This window comes from Oxyura jamaicensis, chromosome 2 (genome assembly GCF_011077185.1).
Source record: "Oxyura jamaicensis isolate SHBP4307 breed ruddy duck chromosome 2, BPBGC_Ojam_1.0, whole genome shotgun sequence".
Taxonomy (NCBI): Eukaryota; Metazoa; Chordata; class Aves; order Anseriformes; family Anatidae; genus Oxyura; species Oxyura jamaicensis.
In genome coordinates this window covers 110,066,797-110,091,497 of record NC_048894.1, presented here as the reverse complement: position 1 = coordinate 110,091,497, position 24,701 = coordinate 110,066,797, and the positions used below count along the sequence as shown (strand labels likewise).

The 24,701-nt window shown below is 40.0% G+C and overlaps 2 protein-coding genes across 5 annotated transcripts in view; one reads left to right on the top strand and one right to left on the bottom strand.

Moving 5' to 3' along the window:
• The window catches only part of MPPE1 (metallophosphoesterase 1), a 32,033-nt gene extending 12,402 nt beyond the window's left edge, over positions 1-19,631 (top strand). Inside the window, exons 2-11 of one of the 4 annotated variants that reach the window (XM_035318315.1) lie at positions 3,876-4,022; positions 9,455-9,839; positions 10,667-10,775; positions 11,086-11,189; positions 13,057-13,137; positions 14,940-15,048; positions 16,158-16,229; positions 16,341-16,463; positions 17,229-17,369; positions 18,807-19,631. In XM_035318315.1, the coding sequence (XP_035174206.1) occupies positions 9,565-9,839; positions 10,667-10,775; positions 11,086-11,189; positions 13,057-13,137; positions 14,940-15,048; positions 16,158-16,229; positions 16,341-16,463; positions 17,229-17,369; positions 18,807-18,989 (1,197 nt within the window). In that variant the 5' untranslated portion in view covers positions 3,876-4,022; positions 9,455-9,564 and the 3' untranslated portion in view covers positions 18,990-19,631. Of the gene's footprint in view, positions 1-3,875; positions 4,027-8,645; positions 8,657-9,454; positions 9,840-10,666; positions 10,776-11,085; positions 11,190-13,056; positions 13,138-14,939; positions 15,049-16,157; positions 16,230-16,340; positions 16,464-17,228; positions 17,370-18,806 lie in introns of those variants that run through there. The other 3 variants (XM_035318313.1, XM_035318317.1, XM_035318316.1) reach the window with 3 other exon arrangements.
• A 1,008-nt stretch (positions 19,632-20,639) lies between these two features.
• Positions 20,640-24,701, bottom strand: part of GNAL (G protein subunit alpha L) — a 120,248-nt gene continuing 116,186 nt past the window's right edge. The window contains exon 12 of the mRNA XM_035318318.1: positions 20,640-22,584. Within this exon, the coding sequence (XP_035174209.1) occupies positions 22,438-22,584 (147 nt within the window). The 3' untranslated portion in view covers positions 20,640-22,437. The remainder of the gene's footprint in view (positions 22,585-24,701) is intronic.

Below are 24,701 nucleotides of genomic sequence, written 5' to 3'. Positions count from 1 at the left end.
TAATTCTGCCATTTCCCATGCCATCAAGATAATAGAAAATAATCTGTATGCTCACTTTGAGAGTGAACTCAGGTATTTCTGTAACTTGGTCTCTTGCTTTTTTCTTTACTCGTCTGCCTACCCCTCCTACCAACTGTAGAGACATTTTCTCTCTGTTGCACCAGTCCTGATATTTTTCTGTATGTCTTGTGAGCTGATATATTTCAGGAATCCAGCAGCAAGCTAACAAAAAAAGGCAAATATTTTCCTGCTAGGTAGCAAGTTCCACTGGCTTGCTGTACAATGAGAACAGCATCACTGGAGCAAAGGTGGGGTTGTGTGGCTAGGAGCGGTCCAAGAAGCTGCCTCAAGTAGACTTTGCCTCTTTAGGTATTGGTCAGGCATTACAGCTGACCAGTATAATTAATTCACTTCTAGGAGTTTGTGAATATGTGCTTCATTTGTATTTGCTTGTAGATGATTTTTTGTTATGGCTGGATTATATCTACTTTTTCTTAGAAGATGGCAGATGCTGCCATAAAAGGACACTGTATTGTGAGAAAGGGTTAGTATCTTCATGTACATTTCTCCTTTCTTGTGTGTGAGCACTCAGTAACAGATCTTTTTTAAAACACTTCTGTTGTATGCAAAACTTCATTTGCTGTATCCTCTTTATCCTCTTTTTTTTTTTTTTTTTTTTACTTTCAGACACTTCTGGATGAATGTAGGTTTGCATTCAGGATATGTTTCCAGTGGTACTCAGTTGAACTATGTTCTATGCATTAAAAAAAAAAAAAATTGGTTTCTTGACAGATTAAAATTCATGAGCTAGAGCATAATCTTCAAGAACAGAGGCAAAGAATTGAGCAATTGGAACGTAAAAAGGTTTCTTGGAAAACCGGTGCTGTTTCTAGAAAAAGAAGTCAAACTCCAGAGAAAGAAGTAACGTCTTGCAAAGACCTATTTAAAAAGAAGGAATCCTGTTGCACTAAGTATTTAGGTAATGGTATGGTTAATTCTGTGATGTTCCAGTATGCTCACCAGAGGGGATGCATTTCATTTCTGATCCAAAGGCATGCTCCAGGTTTCTTCCACTTTAATGTGCAAAATCCAAAATGTTTTTCATTTTTGAAAAACTTGCATTGGTTATGAGATGCCATTTTAATGTATCTATGGATCCAGTTCTGCATTTGGTTTAGTGGTAAAATAAATATTTGCTGATTTTTTTTCTCCCTTTCTGTAATTAATATGTCAGTATAATCATGGGTGGGAGGGCATGGCTGTAATGAGTAGTGTTTATTTATTCTATTAAGTTCTATATGTACAAAACTTAGTGACTCCATTATTTGGTTTTCAGACTGTGATCCACAAGGTAAACTGTTTTTAATCTTAAAACGTGGGATTAAATCCATGGAATATTGGTTTGAGCATGTCTTCCTTACATCACAAAATCCGCAAGTTAAGCTGCAAGCCTGATCCACTTCAAAGCATTAACCCCCCCACCCAAAACAAAACCAAAACCAAAAACTGAGGAGATCATATAATGTAGGTAGAATCTTCAGGAAGCGAGCTGTCAGCAATGGCTGACGTGACCCTCTCATAAGTCAGAAAAAGGTAATCAAGCTGTGATGCGTGTTTTGCAACTTTTAAAGGAAGATAACCCACATTCTAAGAATCTGTGCAGAAATACCCAATTTGCAGATCCTGTCACCTTTCATAGTAGCTGGGAATGTGCCGGGCCAATTCTTAAGAATAAATCACTTTATGAAAAAGGTACTTTAAAAAGCTGAACCATAATTTTCTAATATCACAAAACGTAGGCAGCTCTTTAGCTGTAATATGATTCATGTGAGGGGGAGGTTGACTGTAATGGTTGAAGTCTATATTTTGTTATTTGAATATAGAGCTCTTGCTGAAGGAGATTAAAAAGCTGAAGAAAGAAAATGAAAAGTTGTCTACAGAAAGGAGAACGCTAAAAAATGAATTAGCTGGATTAGACAAGGTAATTTGTTTTAGGACAAGTTTAAGAACAGGTGATTTTTGAAAAGCTAACTTTCTGGTTTTATCTGAAACTAGGCTGAATGTATGCTGTTATCAAGCAAAATATGGTAAAAAAATCAAATACCGCGTGGCTAAGAAAGGAATAATAAGAGGAATAATACCCTTTTTAATTTTACTTCAAACTGCTGAAATTTTTTCTTGTAGATGCTTTTTTTAAAAAAAAAAAAAAAATTGAGAGTTTGGTTTCCTTCATAAGAGATTGTCTTCTATTACAATATTAAAAATGAAACTGCAGGTAACTGTACTAATTCATTTCAAAAAACATTTTCACAGACAGTGAAAATACTTTGGCAAATTATCACTTCTGTTGCCTCTTGATGTCAGTGAGAGAAGTATTTTCCCATGAACTAAAACATATCAAAATTATTCCTGTGGCAGAAGTTTTGGGAGGGCCATCAAGTTTTCATTCAAGTTTTCACGTCCTTACAGTTGTAGAAGGACAAAGGGTGAAAAGTTGTTAATTCTTGAAATTATGTGAGAAGATAAAGAGATCCTATCTAGTCTGGGGTGATTGTATTCTGTTTGCTGTCCTTGCGTTGGCCAACAGCTTCTGCCTTTGCTTACAATGCATCTGACTTTTACTCAATAGACTTGAGCTGGGGAAGCTGAACAAAATAGTTTTGTCTAAGCTATAGACCATCAGTACTTATAATAATTGAAATTTATTTCTGTAAAGCTTATCTTCTCATTAAACTAGGTACAGATAGAAATACTTGTTAACTTATGAACTGAGATAATATAGTTATAAAAGGATCAATCTGAAGAAGTGAACCATGTAGGCTGACATTCAACGGGATTAATTTACATGGGTTTCTTACTGGACTGTGTCTTTATGCTCTGTGTAGCCTTACATATTGCTCTTTTTCATTCCCTGCTTTTATCTCAACTAGTTGAATCCATTGGATAGCGTTACCTGTTTTATACTCTGTCATAATACATCATAATTCTTATCCATTTGAATAAGAATATCAAACTTTTTAGCATAGTGCAATCATAAATTATAGATCTGAAGTAAAATTCATGAACACATTGTAGCTGTACTTAAGGTTCTAAACTGATCCGAGCAATTTATATATATATTTAGACCTTGAATTTTATATATATATATATATATGTAATATATATGTATCTCCTTCTTTCTCTAAATGTGGTATCTTGTTTTTTTTTTCCATCTTACGCTCTGGTATTGTCTTGTTCAAAGGCTAACGTTATTATTCATAGTTTAGTCTCCTCATATCTCTTTTTATTTATTTTCCCTTTTTTATAGTCTCACAGCTTTCATTTCTTCAAAGTTAATGGTGTGTTATCCGCTAATGGCTGGCTTTTGCATGTATGGTTAGTGTTACTTTTTGTCTTATTTGGCTTTGTCTTATTCCAGCTCTCATGGAAACCTCTCTGTTTCAGTTCTTCACTGCCTTTTTTCAGATGTCTTTTGAGTTTACAATGTTTCTGGCTAAGTTCTTGGGTTGCTAGGCTTCTACGATACTTTTGCAGAGATGAATTTGTGTCATTATTCCCCATGTCACTGGGGACTGCTATTTTGTAGCCTTCTGATAAGTCAAATTTATTTTGTCCTTCTCTTGCATCGTTTCTATTACTGATACATATTTCGGGCTCTAAAATAATTTAAATTGTATTTGCATTGCCTTTTCAGTGCAAAGTTTTAAATTGTTACATATGGCTATAGTTGACTGTTGTGTGCTGTGTTTGCATAACTTGGCCATACACGAATAAAAACATCAAGTGTCTTTGGACATGAAAACAACTGAAATGCTGACCAGCTCTTATTGACAATGTCTTTGAAAGAAACTAAAGTATTTTTTTTTTTTTCCTAGGATTTTTTTGAAGAGATAGAAGATCTAAAGATCGCAGTACAGGAATCTGTCAAACTGAATAACCAGTATGAAAAGTGCTTGAAACAAATAACCGTTATGTATGGACTTCCTTTTACAGCACATTTGTAACTACTAATTAATCTGATGGCAAGTAGGTTTTCTACATGTTTTTCATACTTACTGCAACATTGAAACCTAACGGGGTTCATGTAGTACCATGTTTTGATAATGCTATGAATTCAATAATATGATCTAAATGTAGCAAGCTATTGCAAAATGTTTTTTATCTTATGTATTTGATTTTGTTTATATAGTTTTAAAATAAACTGTGGTCTCTATAACTTCAACTAAGTTTTCTAAACTCACTCTCTTTTTCACGCTCATAAAATACATTAGTTGCAGGAGTGGTGGTGGGTGTTTATGGGAAAATGATGAAATGTTTGTATTTCAATTTCAAGAATTTCCAAATCTATCCTTGTGTGTAAACTATTAAGAAAAGAAGGATTTTTATTTTATTTTTTTCAAATTTCAGCCCTAGCGATATGCTAATGCAGACATTAAACAGTTTTATCATCAAATTATTACAAAGGGATGTCTTAAAAGAAAGTCTATGAAATCCCCACTTGGAGACTTTTTAAAAAAATTCTGACAAGGAGTTAACATTTGTGGTTGAAGGAGGGATTTAGGATTGGAAATAAAGCATTCAGAAAGATGGTCAGGCTTGTCTTGCAGTGTCAAAACAATAACTCATCAGAAGCTCTCACTTGATGGAAGAGCGAGGAGTACTCTGGTATTTGGAGTGCTGAAAGGAAATGAATGCTGAGAGATGCAGCTGAGAAGGTAGAAATGTCACGTTGCTTTAGAGGGAGATGTTGAGAAAACCTGAAATGATAAGAGAAATCTGGTTGCAAGTGTAGGTTTCAAAAGGGAAAACTTGTGGGATTTAAACCTGAACCTGTTAGTAATTATGTGACACTTCTGTGAAACACACAGATACCCAGAATTATATTTTCTGAATGTTGTGAGCATGTACCTGTGTGACATTACAATGGGAGAACTGAGTGAAAACTTGCGATTATCACAAGGTTAGGAATACTGAACTTATTTATACCCTAATTCAGCTTCTTTAGCATAATAAAAATACCGACTCACTAGAGTTAGAGTTAGGACTAGGACTCTTGCATCCTACAATATGACAGTTTTATATAGTTGTCAATTAATAAACAAATTGGCCTCAAAGAATATGCAGTATTCAGAGCTATATATTCACTAAGTACTAGGAAAGATAAAGCTCTGAGCTACTTGCTTCCTGGTCTGTCTGTAGACCATTCTATCATGTTTTCCTTACTTTATTCTTGGCTCACTTGTAAATTAAAGCTGGATAACGTTCTGAACAGAGATAGAGAAGGGAAAGAGGAGTTAGTGTGGCCAGTAAACTTGACCGATTAAAAGAGGAGGGAGAGTATGTACAATTAAGTATTTTAAGTGCAAAAATATATCTGATATGTGTTAGTAAGCAAAATAAGCATTGCTGCTGGAGAAGGAAAGCATCACACCTCTTTTTCTTGAGCGTTAGTCACTTGAGCATTTTTTCCCATAGCTTTGTGGTATAACAATATTCTTCTAGCACGTTTATACTTTGGTGACAGTATTATTAAATCAGCAGTTGTCCTTAGCCACAAGCTGGCAGAATTCTTCTGTTTGCCAGGTAGTGAAGATCACAGTTTTTCCATTACAGTATGTTCATTGCCCAAACAATTGAAATAGCATATAGGATGAAATTCTTGATCTTGCCTTCATGATGAGCTCATAAATTTTTAAAATCGGTGTTGCATCAAGCCACTGCCACCTATTTACAACAAGAAATGGGGAGAAATCATTCAACCTTGTCTGATCATTGAGATCCTTAAGCCCTGGCAACAAAATGTATTCTAGTAAAATCTTAAAAAGCAGCCGTGCTGGGAGGAGGAGTAGCAATAGATCTGTCCTACAGCAGTGACATGTTGAACCACAGCTCCATCTTGCAGCGTGTGTGCAGTCTGACAGCGTTATTTCTGACCTTTCCATCACGTGCGAGAGGACAGCTTTCTTCCGTGTGGCTCTCCGGTTCTGGTGTACCCGTATGTGAGGTTCAGATAGCTGGTGCATGTGCTCGGTTTTGGTTAAACTGCTCTGACTTTGGGGCGCAGAGGTGTGCAGCCACAGACCTGAGCAGACACTCGGGGCAGGAAGCGAGCAGCCGTCAGCTCAAAGGTGGCAGAATAAGGTAGGCTGGAGAGTGAAACAACCAATGCAGATGGGTGTTTCTGTCAGCCGGTAGTAGAGGTTGTCTTTCAACTCATTCTGCCTCACAGACTTTGTGATTTATTTTTCCTTTAGCTGGAAATGTAGGGTGCAGATGGGAGACCTCTGACATCTTCCCAATCTGTGGCACGACTCCCAGATAATAACAGCTAGCAGCAGAAGTGCTGTGACAGGGAATGTGTACAAAAATGACAGAATCTCTGCAGGTTTTTTTGATTAGCTCTTTTCTACTAGCTGCATTTTTAAAAATTATCATTATTTGCATTTTATGAGATCATTAGATTTCCGAGGACATTATTTTTTTTTCCTCTGGTTTGTAACAGTGGCTTTTTGCTGCAGCTCTGTAGCTGTCTGGACAGCTTCTGAAGAAATTTGATGTGTGAAGAATCACATAACAAAAATCTACTAGAGAATGCATTAGCACCAATAGCAAAACAACAGGTTTTATTTGTTTTAAACTTTGTGTGGGCTGTGAATACAGAGACATAGGGTTTTTGGTTTTAGGAACTTAGTAGCAATTCAGTACTATTTTTCTTAGGAGAGAAGACTGTTTAGGACTACCAAAGTCTGCTTCCAAATTCTGGGGTAGGTACAATTTGTTCAGGATTAGGCTGTATGAATTTGTGTTCTTACAGTTAAGAATTTATTTGTCTTCTGTGCTTGTTGCTCTATCTATTGAACAGACATTTTTCCTTTAGTCTTGCCTAGTTGTGAGATATACAAACAAGATCTCATTGATTTTTATTGCCAGTTAAAATGTAGATGAGATTTATATTAAACAAGTTAATCAGCCTTTATTTGTAGTTCCTCTGTGTCATGAAATTGTGATATCTGGCCAGTAGCTTTCTCATGTAAAACTAAGTTTAGATAGAACCGAATTACATGCAATTATCTATTAGTCATGCTAATGTTAAATAATGCACATTGGAAACGTTACATGATGAAGATGAATGGTTCTTTGTCTCGAACAAGTACTTTGTAGTGTTGAAGCTCATGTTTGAGAATAGGTGGCTGTTATCAAACAGAGGTTTTGGTTGGGGAAAAATAAGGTAATCTCTTTTTGATTTCTGTGAGACATCAATCAAATGGGCTAGGACACAGGGCAGTAAAATAATCTGAGTTTTGTTCCTGTGTTCAGCGTGTGACTGTGGCCAGGATTTCAAAACAGAACCACACAAAATTAATGGATCTTTAATTTTATCTCAGTGTTCCTAGTATTTAGTGTCTGAATATTCAAATATACTGAGTGTTCACAGTTCTGATCAACTTTAGTGAAGACAAATTAACATTGGCTGCTGATCACTGTCTGCCTCCAATAATTGCTAATACCCAGGACCTTAGTACTGCGTTACAATTTCTCTGTTGTAGTAATCAAAAACAGGGGGAGGGCAACAACACTTTTTGTGGTTTCCTCTAAAAGTTTGTGAGCCTGTGAAGTAACACCTGATAGCTCTGCTGGAGTCCCTGTCACACCATTGACCTTTTAAAAAGTGGGTCTGCCAGAGCTGCAGTGCTCTTCAGATTGAAACCAGGAGAGGTTGGGTGTGGAATCAGAATAATTTCACTTAAAGCAAGGCTGCTATTCCCCTCCTCTCATTTGGGATACTTGTTTCTTGTAGGCATTGACACAGAAACTGTATTTGTGTGAGGGACTTCAGAAGCAGAACTGTGAAAGTGGGAGTGTTTCCTCCTTGACCCAGAAAAAAAGTTTCTCTTAAATGTCTGTGAACAAGTGAAACAATCCATGAGCCCTGTTACAGCTGTGGTTTATTGGAGTGAAAACATTTGTTTTGGAGTAGCTTTTAAAATGGCATAAAATAAAATTATAGTTTTAAAAGGGGTAAATTCCCTCTTTGGACCACAAACTATCCAGGGTGGAAGAAGTCATGAATGACAGTGTAGTTACCAACTTGGAAAGGCTTGTTTTCCTACATTGCTCCTCAGCTGTAGCACTGTTTCTGTGTCCGAGCCTCAGTCATTTCTCTTTGCTAGAAATGAATCAGTGTTAGTGAAGTCATCATGTACTATGCCTGTGTTCTTAGGAAGCTTCAGTCAACTTGTTTTGGGACAGCAAATTGCTTGTGTTTCTTGGAGATTGTTAGAAGGAACTGTATAAAGGTGGCAATTGCACTGATGGGGCATAGCAGCATTACATGACAGAATCACAGAATCATCTAGGTTGGAAGAGACCTCCAAGATCACCTAGCCCAACCTCTGACCTAACGCTAACATGTCCTCCACTAAACCATATCACTAAGTTCTGCATCTAAACATTTTTTCAAGACCTCCAGGGATGGTGACTCAGCCACTTCCCTGGGCAGCCCATTCCAATGCCTAACAGCCCTTTGGGAAAGAAGTTCTTCATAATACCCAACCTAAACCTCCCCTGGCACAACTTTTGTCCATTCCCCTTTGTCCTGTCACCAGGCACATGGGAGGGATAGACCAACCCCCACCATGCTACAGCCTCCTTTGAGGTACCTGTAGAGTGTGATAAAGTTGCCCCTGAGCCTCCTCTTCTCCAGGCTGAACAACCCCAGCTCCCTCAGCCACTCCTCGTAAGACTTGTTCTCCAGACCCCTCACCAGCTTCGTTGTCCTTCTCTGGTCTCGCTTGAGCACCTTGATGTCCTTCTTGTAGCGAGGGGCCCAAAACTGAACGCAGTACTCGAGGTGCGGCCTCACCAGAGCTGAGTACAGGGGGACAATCACTTCCCTAGCCCTGCTGGCTACAGTGGCGCCAGGATGATAAGGAATTCCTTTCTGTCCTCACACCACCACCTCTCTCTCTCTCTCTCTCTCTCTCTCTCTCTCTCTCTCTCTCTCTCTTTTTCTTTTGTTCAAGTTGAGTTGTATCTTTACCTATCTTTGATCCCTATTCTCAGTATTTTCACTGTATAGTTTAAAAAAAGCTTCATGCAGCGAGATTCTGGCTAGCTTTAAACTAGTTCCCTTGGTCCTGGTAGGAGAGAATGCTGTCTAGACTAAGCAGCTTGGCCTTCTGTGTGGGTTAAACAAATGTACCTGAAGGAGAAGACCAAATTTGCAATTTCAGTCAAATATATGTATATATGTATATATATTCTCTTCAGGAAAATACCTGAAGTTCTTTTCCAGCCTAGATGATTCTGTGTATGTGTATAGGTATGTGCATGTATACTTTTATTACACCAAAGCTTTCATGCTCATGAGAAACCAATACTGTCAGCCTTGCATGGTAGCTTTTCACAGGGCCGGCTGGCTTTATGAATATTTTATTTTGTATTTTCTCCACAGGGATTTTGTACTGATATGAAGCCCCACTTGGTCCTCTGACAAGACCATATGGTTTTTACCTTGGAGGGGGGAACTTAGCCACTGGGAAAGACTCTTACGCTGATCCTGCAATGCTGACTTCTAGCTTGGCTGCTGTGAAGAATCTTCCTTTGAAGAAGAGGATCTATTTCCTGCTGAAACTTGTGTGCTTTGTCAGCTCCGTGTTAATGTTTTGTGAATTTTTAATTTATTATGTGGTAATTTTTCAATGTCGGTGGCCAGAAGTGAAAGATGGAGCTCACACAGGTAACACAGAGACTTCAGCTTCAGTTCTGAAGGCCGTAATTTTAGCTGATACTCACCTGCTTGGTGAAATCAAAGGACATTGGCTGGATAAACTACGAAGGTAGTAATTTAATTTTTTGAATCTCTATCCCGTTTTTAGAGTTTTTAATAGTAACTAATGGGACAGATGTTTAAAACCAATGTTGCGGTAGTCTTAAGAAATATGCATACTGCTTCTGAGTGCCTGTCTGTACCTGGACTAGATAATAAATGCATTAATGAATGGGACTTAAGTGGTGCAGTCTTCAGTGTTCAGGTGGATGTAGGTACCTGAGCATTTTAGATAGGTCGGATAGTCTTTTCCAGTGTGTAATTATTTTTTACAGTGCCTTAAAAATGAGCCAGATAAATTTATGTCCCCACCAGTTAACATCTTCAACTGCAGAGGTAAGGAAGCCAGTAGAAATTTATTTCTATAGTAGAAGAATGGGCAGTAAAATTGTACTTAAAAACAAAGATAACCCAATCCTATGCCTACTGCACAAAGTCATGTTGTTTTTTTGGTCTAAAAAATGCTGAAAGTGCTGATTCTAACATTATATGAACCTTGTAAACTTTTGCTGAAGAAACAAATGCATAGTAAAATACATTAAATAATTCACGGTTCTAATAAATCGTTATTTAATGGAATTGTAGTGAATAAAAATAAACAAACTGGTATTATTTCTTGCATGACTCGGCTTTGATTGAATTGCAGTGGAATTACCCACCAGGTTAGATACACCTACTGCACTTAAACCTGATTTCTCAGTATCTAATTTGAATTTCATAGTAGCATTCTCAGCGTGTAGGAGCCATCCTCACATTCCTGTCAGGCCATGTTTGTGTATTCAGACTTGAGGATCTAGAAGTTATGCAGCGATGACTGGGTATGTATTCTCTCTTTAGGGAATGGCAAATGGAGAGATCTTTCCAAACTGCATTGTGGTTACTGCAGCCAGATATTGTTTTTATTCTGGGAGATGTCTTTGATGAAGGAAAATGGAGCTTACCTCAGGTATGACATGAACAGCTCTCTTATTTCAAAAAATGAGGATTGCTTGAAGGAAATGGATGGCAGAAGGAAGCAGACTAGGTATGCAAGGCTTTGTTTCATGTTACTACAGTTGTCCTACTGATAGAGTTTCTAGCGTTTTAGATATTAGTTGAGATGTTGTGTTTCTCCTTCATTTTTGGTGGTATCTTGACGCTTTTCCCTTTATATAAAACTTGGAACATGTTAGCATCTCGCTGAGTGTGTACTTCTGTGTTGATTCCTTTTGATATTGTGGAACAGCACTGATTTCTTCATTTTTTTTTTCATGCAGGCATGGGCAGATGATGTCAGGAGATTTCGAAAAATGTTTAAGTATCCTGCTTCTACAGAACTGGTGGTTATTGCTGGAAATCATGACATTGGATTTCATTACGAGTAAGTCCTTTCAGGGAATACCCAAGTGCCAAGAATGAAATGTCAGTGTGCGTACAGGAACTGTGTTTGTGTCTGAGTGACAATTCATGTGTTTATACAGAGTGGTTTTGATCATAACCAAATGAGATGGGATTGTAGTTTACAGCAAGATCTTAAAAGCTGTTTATCTATCACACAACATGTGCAAGATGACCAGCCAGCATGGGTTCATGAAAGGCAAGTCCTGCCTGATCAACCTCATCTAATTCTATGACTGGGTGACCTGCCTGGTGGAGAGGGAAAGGCTGTTGATGTAGTCTACCTAGATTTCAACAAGGCCTTTGGCACAGTCTCCCACAGTATTCTCCTGGAGAAGCTGGCAGTCCATGGCTTGGACAGGTACACTCCTTGCTGGGTTACAAACTGGCTGGACTGCCGAGCCCAGAGTGGTGGTGAATGGAGTGAAATCCAGCTGGTGACCGGTCACCAGTGGTGTTCCCCAGGGGTCGGTGTTGGGGCCCATCCTCTTTAATATCTTATTGGTGATTTGGATGAGGGAATTGAGTGCACCCTCAGTAGGTTTGTAGATGACACCAAGTTGGAGGGAAGTGTCACTCTGCTGGAGGGTAGGAAGACCCTGCAGAGGGACCTGGACAGGATGGGTGGATGGGCAGAGGCCAGTGGGCTGAGGTTCAACATGGCCAAGTGCTGGGTCCTGCACTTTGGCCACAACAACCCCATGCAGAGCTACAGGCTTGGGACAGAGTGGCTGGAAAGCTGTGCAGAGGAAAAGGATCTGGGGGTGCTGATTGATGCTCTCCTGAACCTGAGCCAGCAGTGTGCCCAGGCGGGCAAGAAGGCCAACGGCATCCTGGCTTGTATCAGGAATGGTGCAGCCAGCAGGACCAGGGAGGTGATCGTTCCCCTGTACTCTGCTCTGGTGAGGCCGCATCTCGAGTGCTATGTTCAGCTTTGGGCCTCTCACTACAAGAAGGACACTGAGGCCTTGGAACATGTCCAGAGAAGGGCAAGGAAGCTGGTGAAGGGCCTGGAACACAAGTCCTGTGAGGAGTGGCTGAGGGAACTGGGGTTATTTAGTCTGGAGGAGGCTCAGGGAAGACCTTATTGCTCTCTACAACTGCCTGAAAGGAAGGTGTGGGGAGCTGGGGGTCGGCCTCTTCTCACAGGTAACTAGTGATAGGACTAGAGGAAAAGGCCTTGAGTTGTGCCAGGGGAGGTTCAGGTTGGAAATTAGAAGACATTTCTTCTCAGAAGAGCAGTCAGGCATTGGAACGGGTTGCTCAGGAAAGCGTCACTGTCCCTGGGGGTGTTCAAGGAAAGGTTGGACGTGGTGCTTAGGGACATGGTTTAGAGGGTGACATTGGTGGTAGGGGGGTGGCTGGACCAGATGAACTTGGAGGTCTTTTCTACCCTTAATGATTCTGTGATTCTAGAATCTACACACAACACACCACAGGAATCCATTTTAGAACGGGTTTCAGGCTACTTTTGTGCTTCTTGAAGCATATGTGAAGTTGTTCAGGGCTAGTTTTTCTGCATGGCCAAGTCCTGAAGCTGCTTTTCCTTGTTTTGGGCTTCATTGTCTGCAAAGCGCTTAGTCTAAGCATATTCCCTTTCCCGTTTCCTCAGTGTGGAAGAGTGAAAGTACATTTGCTCTGCTGTGCTTCGGTAGGATGTCTGCTTGCACTGATGTGACTAGGACAGAATTTCAGAGCATCCCTGTGATTTTGCTGTGAATGAATACGTGATCTAAATAATGGGCGTTGTAAGCTGCATGAATGGTCTAAAAACTGCAAAGCAACTGTGTCAGATTATTTATTAAAATGCCAATTTCTTACCTCAGTTGTATTTTCGTTCTGTGACACAGAATGACCATGTACAAGGTAAATCGATTTGAAAAAATTTTCAACTTTACTTCAGGAAAGCTAATAACTCGCAAAGGAATAAAGTGAGTATATGTATATATATTTTTCAATGTTTAGAGTAGCTATTTGTGGCCTAGGAGAGTTCAGTGATGAAGAATGAGAACTAGAAGTGAATTTCTAATGAAATAATATGAGAATATTATTAATATGCTTGATTTGTTATTATTATTATTATTTATCTAGCTTGTGATATGTTAGACATGAAGCACTTTGAATAAACTCATAGTTTGATGCGGAGGAGAAGCTTTTGCTTTAAGCTAGGCCAATTTTCTTCTAAATGGAAAAGTACTGAGGAGTTGGAATGAAATTCTCTGGTTTGCGATTTTACTTCCTTGCAGCTGGTAATGACCCATGGCTGTAAACATAGCAGAGAATAGGATTCAGTAAAGAAACACAAACAAACCCCCTCTGTGCTTGCAAGTTAAGAGTTTCATTAATTTTAATAACTTCTTCAGTCTGCAGAACTTAACTCTTATTTGAGGAACTTGGGAGCGTAGCAGTTGCTTGTCCACAGGTTTTCCACGGGGTGGGGCAATGATGCACAGGCTGGTTTTGACTTTGAACAGACCTTGTTACAGGGCTTGTTCTCATCGTTGTCTGTTTCTGTAGCTGTCTGTGTGTGCCCTTTTGCTACTTTTGTATACTATGCAGGAGCCCAATGTGAGAAAACAATAGTGGGTTTGTGAAAAAGCATTGGCATGACTAGGTTATAACCACTCGTATGAATGTAAGATTAAAAAACTAGAAGATTACACTGGTTCCCTTAATTAAACAAATTTACAACATACTGAACAGATCCAGAAATAGTGTTGTCTTCACCCTCTCCCCCCCAAAGATATATGAGCTTCATAAATGCCCAGTATAATGCTATTGTTTATCATGCAGATACAGGGTCCTCTAGAAATGTATTCCAGCTGTTTAAAATAAAAGTTATTAAGGAGTATCTTCCATAAAGCAGCAGAGCAGAATTCTTGCTTCCAGTTGCAGATTGCATGTCTAGTATCATATTCATTAACTGAAAAGAGCTGTGTTATTAATGAAATGTTACTGGATCAACTACTTGATAACAAATCTGTGGTCTAAAAGCAGATTAATTTGATGAAAGAGGATTAAAATTTGGGGGTGGGGGGGGGGGAGTTGTTGGCTACCATCTCCTAAGTGGAGGCAATCAACTCATTCATGTCTGGTAAACATACTGACTTGAACTGGAAACACAGCTCTTCCTGCACTTCTGACCGAGGGACTAAACAGGTACAAATCTTGTGGTAGAAAGTCAAAGTTGGTTTGAAACCTACAGGGAAATCTTTACAAGTATAAACCCAGTTTTCTGTGTGAGAGACCACAAAGTATGAAACTGTGTTCAGGGTAGACAGGCAAACGCAGTGCTGGGTTGCTTTTCAGTTGTTCAAAAGGAAGTATCTAAAGTGATGTATCTCATGCCTGAAATGTGCGTGGTGAGAGAAGGTCTCCTTTCCTTCAGAATTCCCTTTAGTTGGTTTCCAACACTCCACTCAAATACCACTTAAGAATTGATAATAATAATAATAATAAAATAAGGTGTAAGCATGAAGCACAGCATACAGAATAACTGATTTATAAAGCAGCCTACCAGGTAGTGAAATGGTTGTGGTATGGGATACTCAGAAGAGGGTTTATAACATCGTGGCTTCAGAAGCTGCAATATTCTTTTGTTTTGTTGAGCTGCGTTTGATTTTGGATCACTTGCGTTCTATAAAGTAAGGTTTATCCTACATGTGCACGAACAGCAAATGCCTTCCTGCCCTCACTGCTTCTTTCTCCTTGCCCACGCCCTGCTGTTTTCCAGCTTTGTCATAGTGAACAGCGTAGCCATGGAGGGTGATGGCTGCGCTATCTGCCGTACCTCAGAGGCAAAGCTGGTGGCGCTTTCTCACAGACTGAATTGCTCCCGGCAGGTAAGAATTTATTAAAGATGTCATTATAGCCAGCAACTTGGCCTCTGGAATGGAAATACTGATACTGCAGGAATAGTCAAGATACAACAACGGCTTTCTTCTGAAAAAAATCTGCTTCCAATTTGTGTTGTAACTTGTTAGCAAATCTCTCTTCCTCATTTTCACTTATCATTTTTACCTAACTGCTCGCTGTGTTGCTCTGCGTTAATGGTGTTAACTTCCTTGTTAGTGCTGCCAACTAGCAGAGGATGCAATTTCTTCTGTTCCAAGGAATGGCAGGAAAAGTTCTGTAACCCTGCGCTTTCTGTGAGGTGCATAACAATCCATGCATTTATATTTTGGCATATTGTTCTGTTCTGTATCCTTTGAACTAGCTTATTGTAGTTTTCTGATTCTACTGGAGTCCTACCTTGATGGCCTAGTAATGTTTTCGTCGTATTTTTTCATCAAATCCAGTTGCTTCTCATTTCATTCCTCTTCCCTTTTTCATAGGCAGACTGGACACAAGGTAGGCAGCATGATTTACGGGGTTGGCAGTCTATCAGGAAACCATCTCTCAGTGGAAAAATTGCCAGACACTATCTGCTGTCTCTCTCAGGCTGCTCCATTGCTCTTTTGCCTTGCTTGTGGATTCACAACAGATTGTACTGTTGCTTTCCATGTTCAGGAAGAATCACAGAGAATCACAGAATGGTAGGGGTTGGAAGGGACCTCAAGAGATCACTGGGTCCAACCCCCCTGCCAAAGCAGGTTTCCTTGAGCAGGTTGCCCAGGTAGGCGTCCAGACGGGACTTGAACATCTCCAGAGAAGGAGACTGCACAGCCTCCCTGGGCAGCCTGTTCCAGTGCTCTGTCAAAGAATGTAACTGTATTCACAGCACATACAGAAATTAAAGCATTGCCCATTGACCCACCGTAGCGGCTCTTAAAATTTCATACAGTGGACAGTATTTAAGTACTATACTCTGAGCTGTTACTGCTTTTCTCAAAGCATGAAAAAAATCAACAAAAATCCAACCCCTCAAAACCTAGCTATTGTGTAATTCCCTTCCCCACCCCTTTGGCATACATAGGTGAAGACAGTATGTGTGGATTGATTTTATTCACAGAACTGGAATCATTCCAACAAAAGATGCAGTGACGTGGAAAAGCTTCCAGCTTCAGAGCCAATCCTTTTACAGGTGTGTTGGAGATGGGGTGAGGCGACTTGTTGGCATGTTTTTAGTGTATTTATTACCTTTCTAGAAACGTTGGACCATTAACAACTGATCCTTGCTTTGATTTTCTCCTAGCATTACCCTCTCTACCGGAAAAGTGATGCTGAATGCAGTGGAGAAGATTCTGCCCCTCCAGAGGAGAAGAACGTCCCATTTAAAGAAAAGTATGATGTGCTGTCTCAGGAAGCATCACAAAAGGTTTATACATTAGGAGATCGAGTGTCGGTGGGTGGGTGGGAGAGTGGCACGGGTATATGGGTATCTATAGACGAGAGCATTTTGGAAAGGATAAATGTTAGCTGAAACAAAGTGACCACAACTGCTCCTGCTTTAACAAGGCCTTTGAGAGGCTGCTTGTTAAAGCTGTTCCCTTGAGGATCATCATGATCGTAGCCTTGATTCTGCAGGTGGTAAGTCCCGGTGCTCTTAAGTGTGTTGTGCTACTCTTATCTCTTAGTTTAATGTTTTGCAGCCTATGTAATGTGTAGATTATTGACAAACCCAGTAGAAAGTCCAACGCATTGAAAGTATTGCTCTTGCTGCATTAATAACTGAAGAAAATGTAAAGTCAAAGTATTTCCAGAAAATCTAATGGGCAGTATTTATTTCCTTCTGCATAAATGTCTTTGCTCAAGACTGGCAGTACAAGATTCTCTCTTAGACAAGAAATCAGCATTGCTTTATTAAAAACAAGATTTTTCTATTTGTAATGTCAACAGCATGCTATTGGCTTTGTTTTTCTGATCAGTATGGCCAGAAAAAGTCTGGTATTTGTGATAAGGGCTAAATGGGAGTGATATTACAATATCAACATATATCTTACCGGAAAACAAAAGTTTATACAAAACACTTTGTACGATTATTAGAATTCCCATATATTCATTCTGTCAGAAGAAAAAATGGGTCTTACGCTCCATTTCTTTTCAGTCGTGACTTGCTGTGCTTTACCATTTTGTTTTCTAGCTGCTATGGTGGTTTCGTCCCCGTTTGATTCTCAGTGGGCACACCCACAGTGCTTGTGAAGTGCTGCATGCGGGGAAAATTCCTGAAATCAGCGTCCCGTCGTTCAGTTGGAGGAATAGAAACAATCCTAGTTTCATCATGGTAAGTTTTAATCTTTTTTTTTTTTTATTTTTTGTCAGATAACTTTCATAAATAAATCAACATGGCAGTCAGCTATGTTTTAGAACTGATTCTACCTGTAAAAACAAACAAAAAAAAATAATAAAAAAATTGCCTACCCACCCAACCCACTCAGTACACTGCATCCACTTTATAAAGTACATCTGTGGGAGCCACATGTTCCGTGTGGTACAAAGCAATGCTGTTAAAGATCTAATTAGTATATGGGTACAAGCATCTACCAGTTTCTTATAAAGAGGGTGCATTGTAAACTATTGACTTGTAAAAATAATCAGTATTGTGCACTGAACAGTAGAAAGACTCATTTTGCTTGGTTGCTTTACCAACTACGAAAACAAGACCGCATCCACCTTAAAAGTTTCGCGTGGTGATCATGGTTTTCAAGCTCGTGCATTAACCACTTCACCCAGTGAAAACGTTGGTCACATGCCAATATTCTGTCTCCTCATGTCCAATTCACATCTTATACAGTGTGTTGGTTATGCTCTCGCAGGCAGTTCCAGTGCTCAGTATATCCTTAGAGGTAAAACAATTAGTTCCCCAGTTCAAAAATAAAACAGAACTCCTAGAAACTTGGAGTAAGAAGCAAAACCTACAATCTGCTTAGCGTAGTCTGTGACTTGGGCTGGTAGGGGGGAGAATCTTTCATGTATTTTTGCTGCTGTTGAGTTTAGGCTGCTTAATACACCGATAGCCCGAAACTTTTAAATTCGTTTTATGCAACTGTGTTTCTTGTTGAAAAGTACTTCTGTTTATTCCATATTCCTGAGAGTAGCTGCCTTCAAACCTTCAAAATGCTCTCTGCACACACCAGACAGTGCATCTTCACTGCAAAACAAGAGGTTGGCTAATTAAAGTTGCATCATCTTCACTACTGTTTTAAATCAGCCTCAGACTGTGGTAAACTTTAATTAGAAGTCAAGCCAAAACCCAGTGAAGCTCTTTGTTGTTGAAGTTCACGTACACAATTTGGATTAGCCAACGTGTTTTTTGCAGCGTGTACTGGGTAGGAGGAGGGTTCGGGGCGAGGAAGGGGCACATTCACAAAACTTAACTCTAGCCTCGGAAGGCTGCTTCCAGGTTGGATAACAGCAGCTAAAGTTAGGCTTCTCTTGAAGGCAGATCCGATGAGGAGCCCAGCTCTCTGGTTACTCTAGATGGAATAGAGGGAAGATTGGCATCTGGGCTAACGTTGGCCTGGTGACTGTTCCAGTTAGTGCCCAGCACCACAAGTATGGGCTCTTCAGCCCCCTGGAGAAGGCACTGGTACTAGGAAACTGGCCCCAACCCTTGCCACCCAACACAGAATTTAGAAATCGGAGATCTGACAGCCATGGTGTTACTCCTGATTTAGAACCTACTGTAACAGCAAAGTGACAGTCTTCATTTCTTTTCCAGGGCAGCATAACACCAACTGACTTCTCCCTCCAAAAATGCTTCCTTCCATATGAGAGCACAGTCTTTACTATATACTGCGCAGCAGGTGCTCTGCTTGTAATCCTGATACTAGCTCATTTTCAGCTTCTCACTCCACCATTTTATTTTGCTCAGCATTTAATCAGTAAGCATAAAGCAGTATGAAGAGCCAGACATCTGCATTCAGTCACTGAAATACCAAAGCTGAGAACAGTCAAACATCAGACTATATTCATGCCAGCAAATGACCTAATTTGATTGCTAGTCTGAAGGCAGGTTGCATTTACACATACCATAGAAGTCCTATACAGCTGATATGACTACTACAGGATAAATAATTAACCAAAATGAACGTCTCATGCTGTACAAAAATACTGTATTCTACAATCAAATGAGTCCTTTTCCTGCTATAATTTTTGTATCAAATATGTATATTAAAAGTTTAACTGTACATTATGTAAATCCTATAGCCTCATCACTTATCTGCACTAGTGTCTTACCCTGGTGGAGGCTCAGTCCTGCAAACTGGAAACGTTTCTCTGTTTTATTGCTGCATGGCCCTTCTAATGTCATACGTCTGTTTGTTAGGGTCAGGCAGAAGCTAGATACATCGGCACTGAGAGATGCAGATTTCCGTAACCTTTTTAGGATGTCATATGTAAGGGACTGTAGTTTGGGACAAGAAATCTTCCAGTTCCTGACATATTAAACTGTTAGCTGACTACAGTTTGCAGTTATCGTCTACCAGACAACAACAGGAAGAAGCCTCGCAGATCCAGTTTGCTGATACACACCTGAAACCTGCTTAAAAAAAAAAATAGGGCGACACCTCAAGCTGCTATTTTTAAAAAGATGTGCTATGATGAGCTTAAAAAAGAGGGCCCTATTGCATCCCAGAGATCTGTGTGGTGAGGGGCCCTCCAGTTGCCGATCTTCTGCAAGAAGGAAGGTCAAATACAGCTGCAGTAACATTATCCTATGCCTTGGCCCTCAGTCTACAGACAGCTAGGGATAGGAATGCACATTATTTCAGATTCCTGCAGGGCCGCCAAGTTTTGTTAGCTTTATTGTAGAGTCACATTTTGAACTGCACTAGCTCTTTGCTGGGGAGGGGGAGACCGCCAGCTGCGACGCAGCGCGCCGCAGAGCTGGGCCGCGGGCCCCCGCCTGGATGGCAGCACGGAGGATGTGAGGTCTGAGCTCAGCGTCTTTGCGTGCCGTGTCTAAGGGAAGATGCGACAAAGCCTGACCGCTTCTCCCCACCCGCCCCAGAAAAAACAGAGGGGCTGCTGCACACCAGGACTGGTTTTCCTTCTGGCGTTCCTGCAGCGGCTGGGAGCTCTAACCTTAACTCTTGGGTTAGGGGTTGTTTTCCTTTGTTGTTCATTCTGTTTCTTTGGCATGGGAAGCGAGGGAATCTTTGCATTTGGGGATTTTGTTTGCTAGCTTAGTCCACCCAGCCTTTCGCTTCCTGGGAAATATCTGCTGACTAAATAGAACTTACACGTATTAAAATATACACCTTTCTGAGAAGAGGAGATGCTCACATTATAGTATCGAAAAGAGGGTTATTTATCATCAAATAGAAACGAGTACAGAATTTGGCTGTAGTCTGACTTTAAAAGATGACTGATTAAGGGCTCTAACTAGCAACGATGTGTATAGTAAATCATTAATCAAACCTGCTGATTTATAATGCCAATGCTGGGAATGTGTTAGCTCTTAATCTCTCCCTAAATTTAAAATGAAGAGTGGGAATGGTCCGAAGTGTGGTAAAACACTCTATAAAGTAATGTAGTCTAACACTTCTCTAGGTTTCTGTTATTGCAACTGTAATTTTAGACATTTGTACAGGTTATCTTGGACACAGGAAAAGTATATAGTCACAGACATAAAACACCTATGTATAAAATATAAAGCAGTGTTATAGTTACTAAAAAGGACATGCCTTATTGCTACAGCAATTCTTGCTTTTTATATATTGTACTGTACCACAACTTGTTTTGAGAATGTCATTTGCATAAATTATTCAAGTTTGAGAAATATTCACACGTTTTGATTCTACAATATTTAAAATAAAACAATTTTCTAATGTGTCTCTTTATTAAAAGAGAAATAAAAATGTCATCTTGTAATTCTCTTAGGCCAGACACAAGGGTTTATACACCTTTTTTTTTCTTCTTTCTCGCTATTTACTTGCACAATGAAAGCCGCTGTTGGTACAAAGATTGAAGAGCTCTATATAATGGTGCTTTACACATTCACAATCGGTCTGTGCAATTGTGAAGTTCTATGAATGACCAAAGAATTACCAAACATATTTTCTAAATATAAGGAAAAAAAAGAATCCTTGGTTCCCATTAAAACAACACCAGGTTGCAATTTGGACACTCGAATGAATTCCAATGTTTTAAAGCTGAGACTTCAAAAGAGAAAGGCATGTTTGCTGCAACATCCGGTGACTGTAATACCTTACTTGGAAAGGTAAGTGGTTAATTTGCATAATTTATAATTTTTATACTAAAGAGCATTTTTTTTTATATAAACCAGAAAAAAACCCCTAAACTCTACAGATAAAGTTCTTACCTCCAGTCACTGCTGCAGGTAAGGTTGACATCAAGCTGTACAGCGCAATCAAAAACATACTTACATCTTAGCTCATTTTACAGGTACAGCCATAATCAAGGCACAAAGATCTTCTACAAGTATTTTTCTTCAATAAAGTTGTACAAAATAATATTACATTTTACAGTCTGTACAATATAATAAACCAGCAGTAAAACAAAAAAATATATATAGGGAGAGGACTGTTGTCCAAGAATGATCGGAACTAAAAGGATCATTTGTGGACAGCACAAGTAACGTAAGTGAGGGTGGTAAATTTTCTGCCTAGATGCAACAGGCTGAAAAGTAGCTGTAATTCAAATGCCTGAGGTGTGCAGAGACACTTAGCTCCAAAACCCCAGAAAAATTGCTTTGTCTTCACTATTCCTCTCATTATCTACTCTACTTCCTGTGCCAGTAACGGCTTAAAAGAGGAGGTCACTTTATCAGTTGACCTGCAACTCAGAAATGCTAAAAACTGTGACAGAGTAATAAATATTGTGGTGCTGCTACATTGTGTGTCTACTTCCTCAACAGTATTTAATAACCTGATACAAAGTGCATTAATCTTTTTTTTTCACCCATCAAGTACTCTTCAATGTCATGTTAAAAAGGAAACCCACACAGAGGGATAGGTATGACTTTTAGTGTCATCCAGCTAACATACCAGTTTGAACTGACGTTAACCTGCTGGAAAAAATTTAGCAGGCCATGCTCAGTTTTAAAAAAAAACAAAAAACAAAACCTAAGGGAACAGAGGTAGCCAAAGGGCTTAGTGGAATGACGAAGAAGTGGCATGTCAAAATAAAGCACAAAAATAGTCCCAAAAAGCATGAAGGAAAAACAACCCAAACTTGCTTCGAATCAGCTTTAAGGTTAAATAATTAAAGTAAACAAAGTGAAGAGACTGACATTTCTATAGTATATTCTTCCACCCTGTGTGGGGTAGTATCAAGAGAAAGAGTAAGGAGCAAAGAATTTAAAACCACAGGTTCCACGGTGATCCCCCTCACAAGAGTTCGTACTGGCGAAGGTGCATTCTTTGAATGATGTCTCGACAGTCGTTGAACACTCTGCGGATATTTTCTGTGTCCACTGCACACGTAAAGTGTGGGTAGCAATAATGCCTGCCGTCTCCGCTCGCTGTACTTATCCTCTGTGGAAACAGGGAGAAAAAAAATGGTAAGGAGTTGTTCCTCGCAAGGGGCACCTCCCAGTGACCTATGGACTTACTGGAGACCAAGAAACCTGGGATGCTGTACGTATTATGTAATATTTTAAATAAATAATAATAATAAAAAGGACATTAGGATGGTCCAATATGAATCACAAATTTGAAATGGGGGAAAAAATGTTACAGATACTATTAGCTCCAATGTTATTTTGTTAAAATGCCCCAGGATCTTAAAATACATTAAAAATGACAGTTTTGTTCTGTGCTGCTATAGGACTGAGATATGTAAATCCTACTCCAGATCCTGAAGACTATATATAGAAATTCATCCAAGATGAAGGCCAGCTGTTGGGATAAACCTTTTTGTAAATCTTTTCAGGATTTAATACAAATTATAAAGGCTAAATAACAAAAGGCAATGGTCTTTTCTCTCTGGCTACACTGTATAACTTCAACACAGTGATTTATTTTACAAGTGGGAGTGAGCTTTTAAGCATGTCCAGCTAAAGATACGCGAAACTACTGGCATTTAGAAGCAATGTTTTACATAAATAGAGCAGTAAGAAGCTGCAGATATTTGCAGGTAAAATTAGATATTCGGCATTAATTAAACAGAGGGCTTTAAAATACATATTCAAAAATATTTTCTTCTTCCTAAGCTACACTCAGTAAAAGAAAACAAAGCATATACACTCTTCGCTCTGCTCTGAGAGCTACATCTGTTTAGGCAGCCTCCAGCTGCTGTTGCTGTGCTGCCCTCGCCCCTTCCAGCGCGCCTCCTTCACGCAGCACAGTCTCAGCACGCTGTAACAGGCGCGTTAGCATCTCTGCACGGTATGCATGGAGCAGTTGTTTACTGTGAGGGTGTAAGGGGGTGATCAGACCGAAACCCTTCCGACCTACGGTTCACTCTTTTCCTTGTGTTTCAGTAAAATAATTTACTTTCACTGAGTGCTTATGGTGCACAGCCACACTGCCATTCCACTGAAGTACATGGCAGTGAGCTGCCCTCAGTGCTCTGGTGATACCTGACTACACATAAAGCATGTCAAAGAAGACAATTTTTAAGATTTTAGTCTTCTTTGTCCCCTGACAGTCTCTTATTTTACGTGAGACTTTCACCCGCACTCCAAGCTCAGTCTGAAGAGTAGTGTTTTACCCAGCACCAGGCCAGAGGGAAAGAATATGCTCTGGGCCAGTGGAAGAACATTTCCTTTCCTAGAACACGAGAGGGAATGCTTAATATCAGCGTCCCTGTACTCCAGGGTGGGGATGACAAACAATTTTCAGTGAGGATCCAAGCATACTATCAAGGAAACTCAGCCTGTGTATTCGAACAGCTGCTCCTCCAATTCCAAAATAAAGCTTTTTTAAAAACCAGAGTGAACCAGAGGAGCCGGGCCAATGTTTTACAGGGTGTTACCTTTATAATGGGGATGTATTAAAACAAAACATGGCCAGCTAGAGAATCCTGTGTACAAAACACCAAAATTGGGATAGGGAGTGTTTTGAACAATGAGTTCAAAAGAGCTTGGCAGCAGAAAGGATGTATGGAGAACTTGGGAGGAGAAAGGATGTGCCTGCACCTTCAGCCTGTGTCAGAAGGAAGGAGAATTTCCTATAAAACACATTTCCTGCTACGGGAGATGCTGTCACCAGCTGGGGCAAGTGGCGAGAGCTGCCTGGGAGAGAAAACACCATCGTTGAAAGCAGAGCTGGACTGCCAGCCCTGCAGCAGCAGCGTGCTTCCTGCCAGGCCTCACCCAGCGCTTTCCCTAGTTAAAAATTAATGACTTTGGTTTCATCGGTGCTCGCAGCCGACCTCCTGCTGAAGCCAGCAGACACCACGGGCAGCCACACTGATTCCGAAATTAGCAGCCAATGCATTTTGCCTTCCTAACGCTCATATGCTGCCTTTCAGCTGTATTTGTTGGGTATGCTTTTAAACTTACCTGCAGGTTGAAAGTGATCACCTCTTCTTCCTTTCACCTGGCTAAGGACATGAGACCCCTTTCCCAGTCTGTATGCACTGTATGCTGAATTTATTTCTCTTGTAGGGCGGGGGGGGGGGGGGGGGGGGGGGGGGGGGGGGGGGGGGG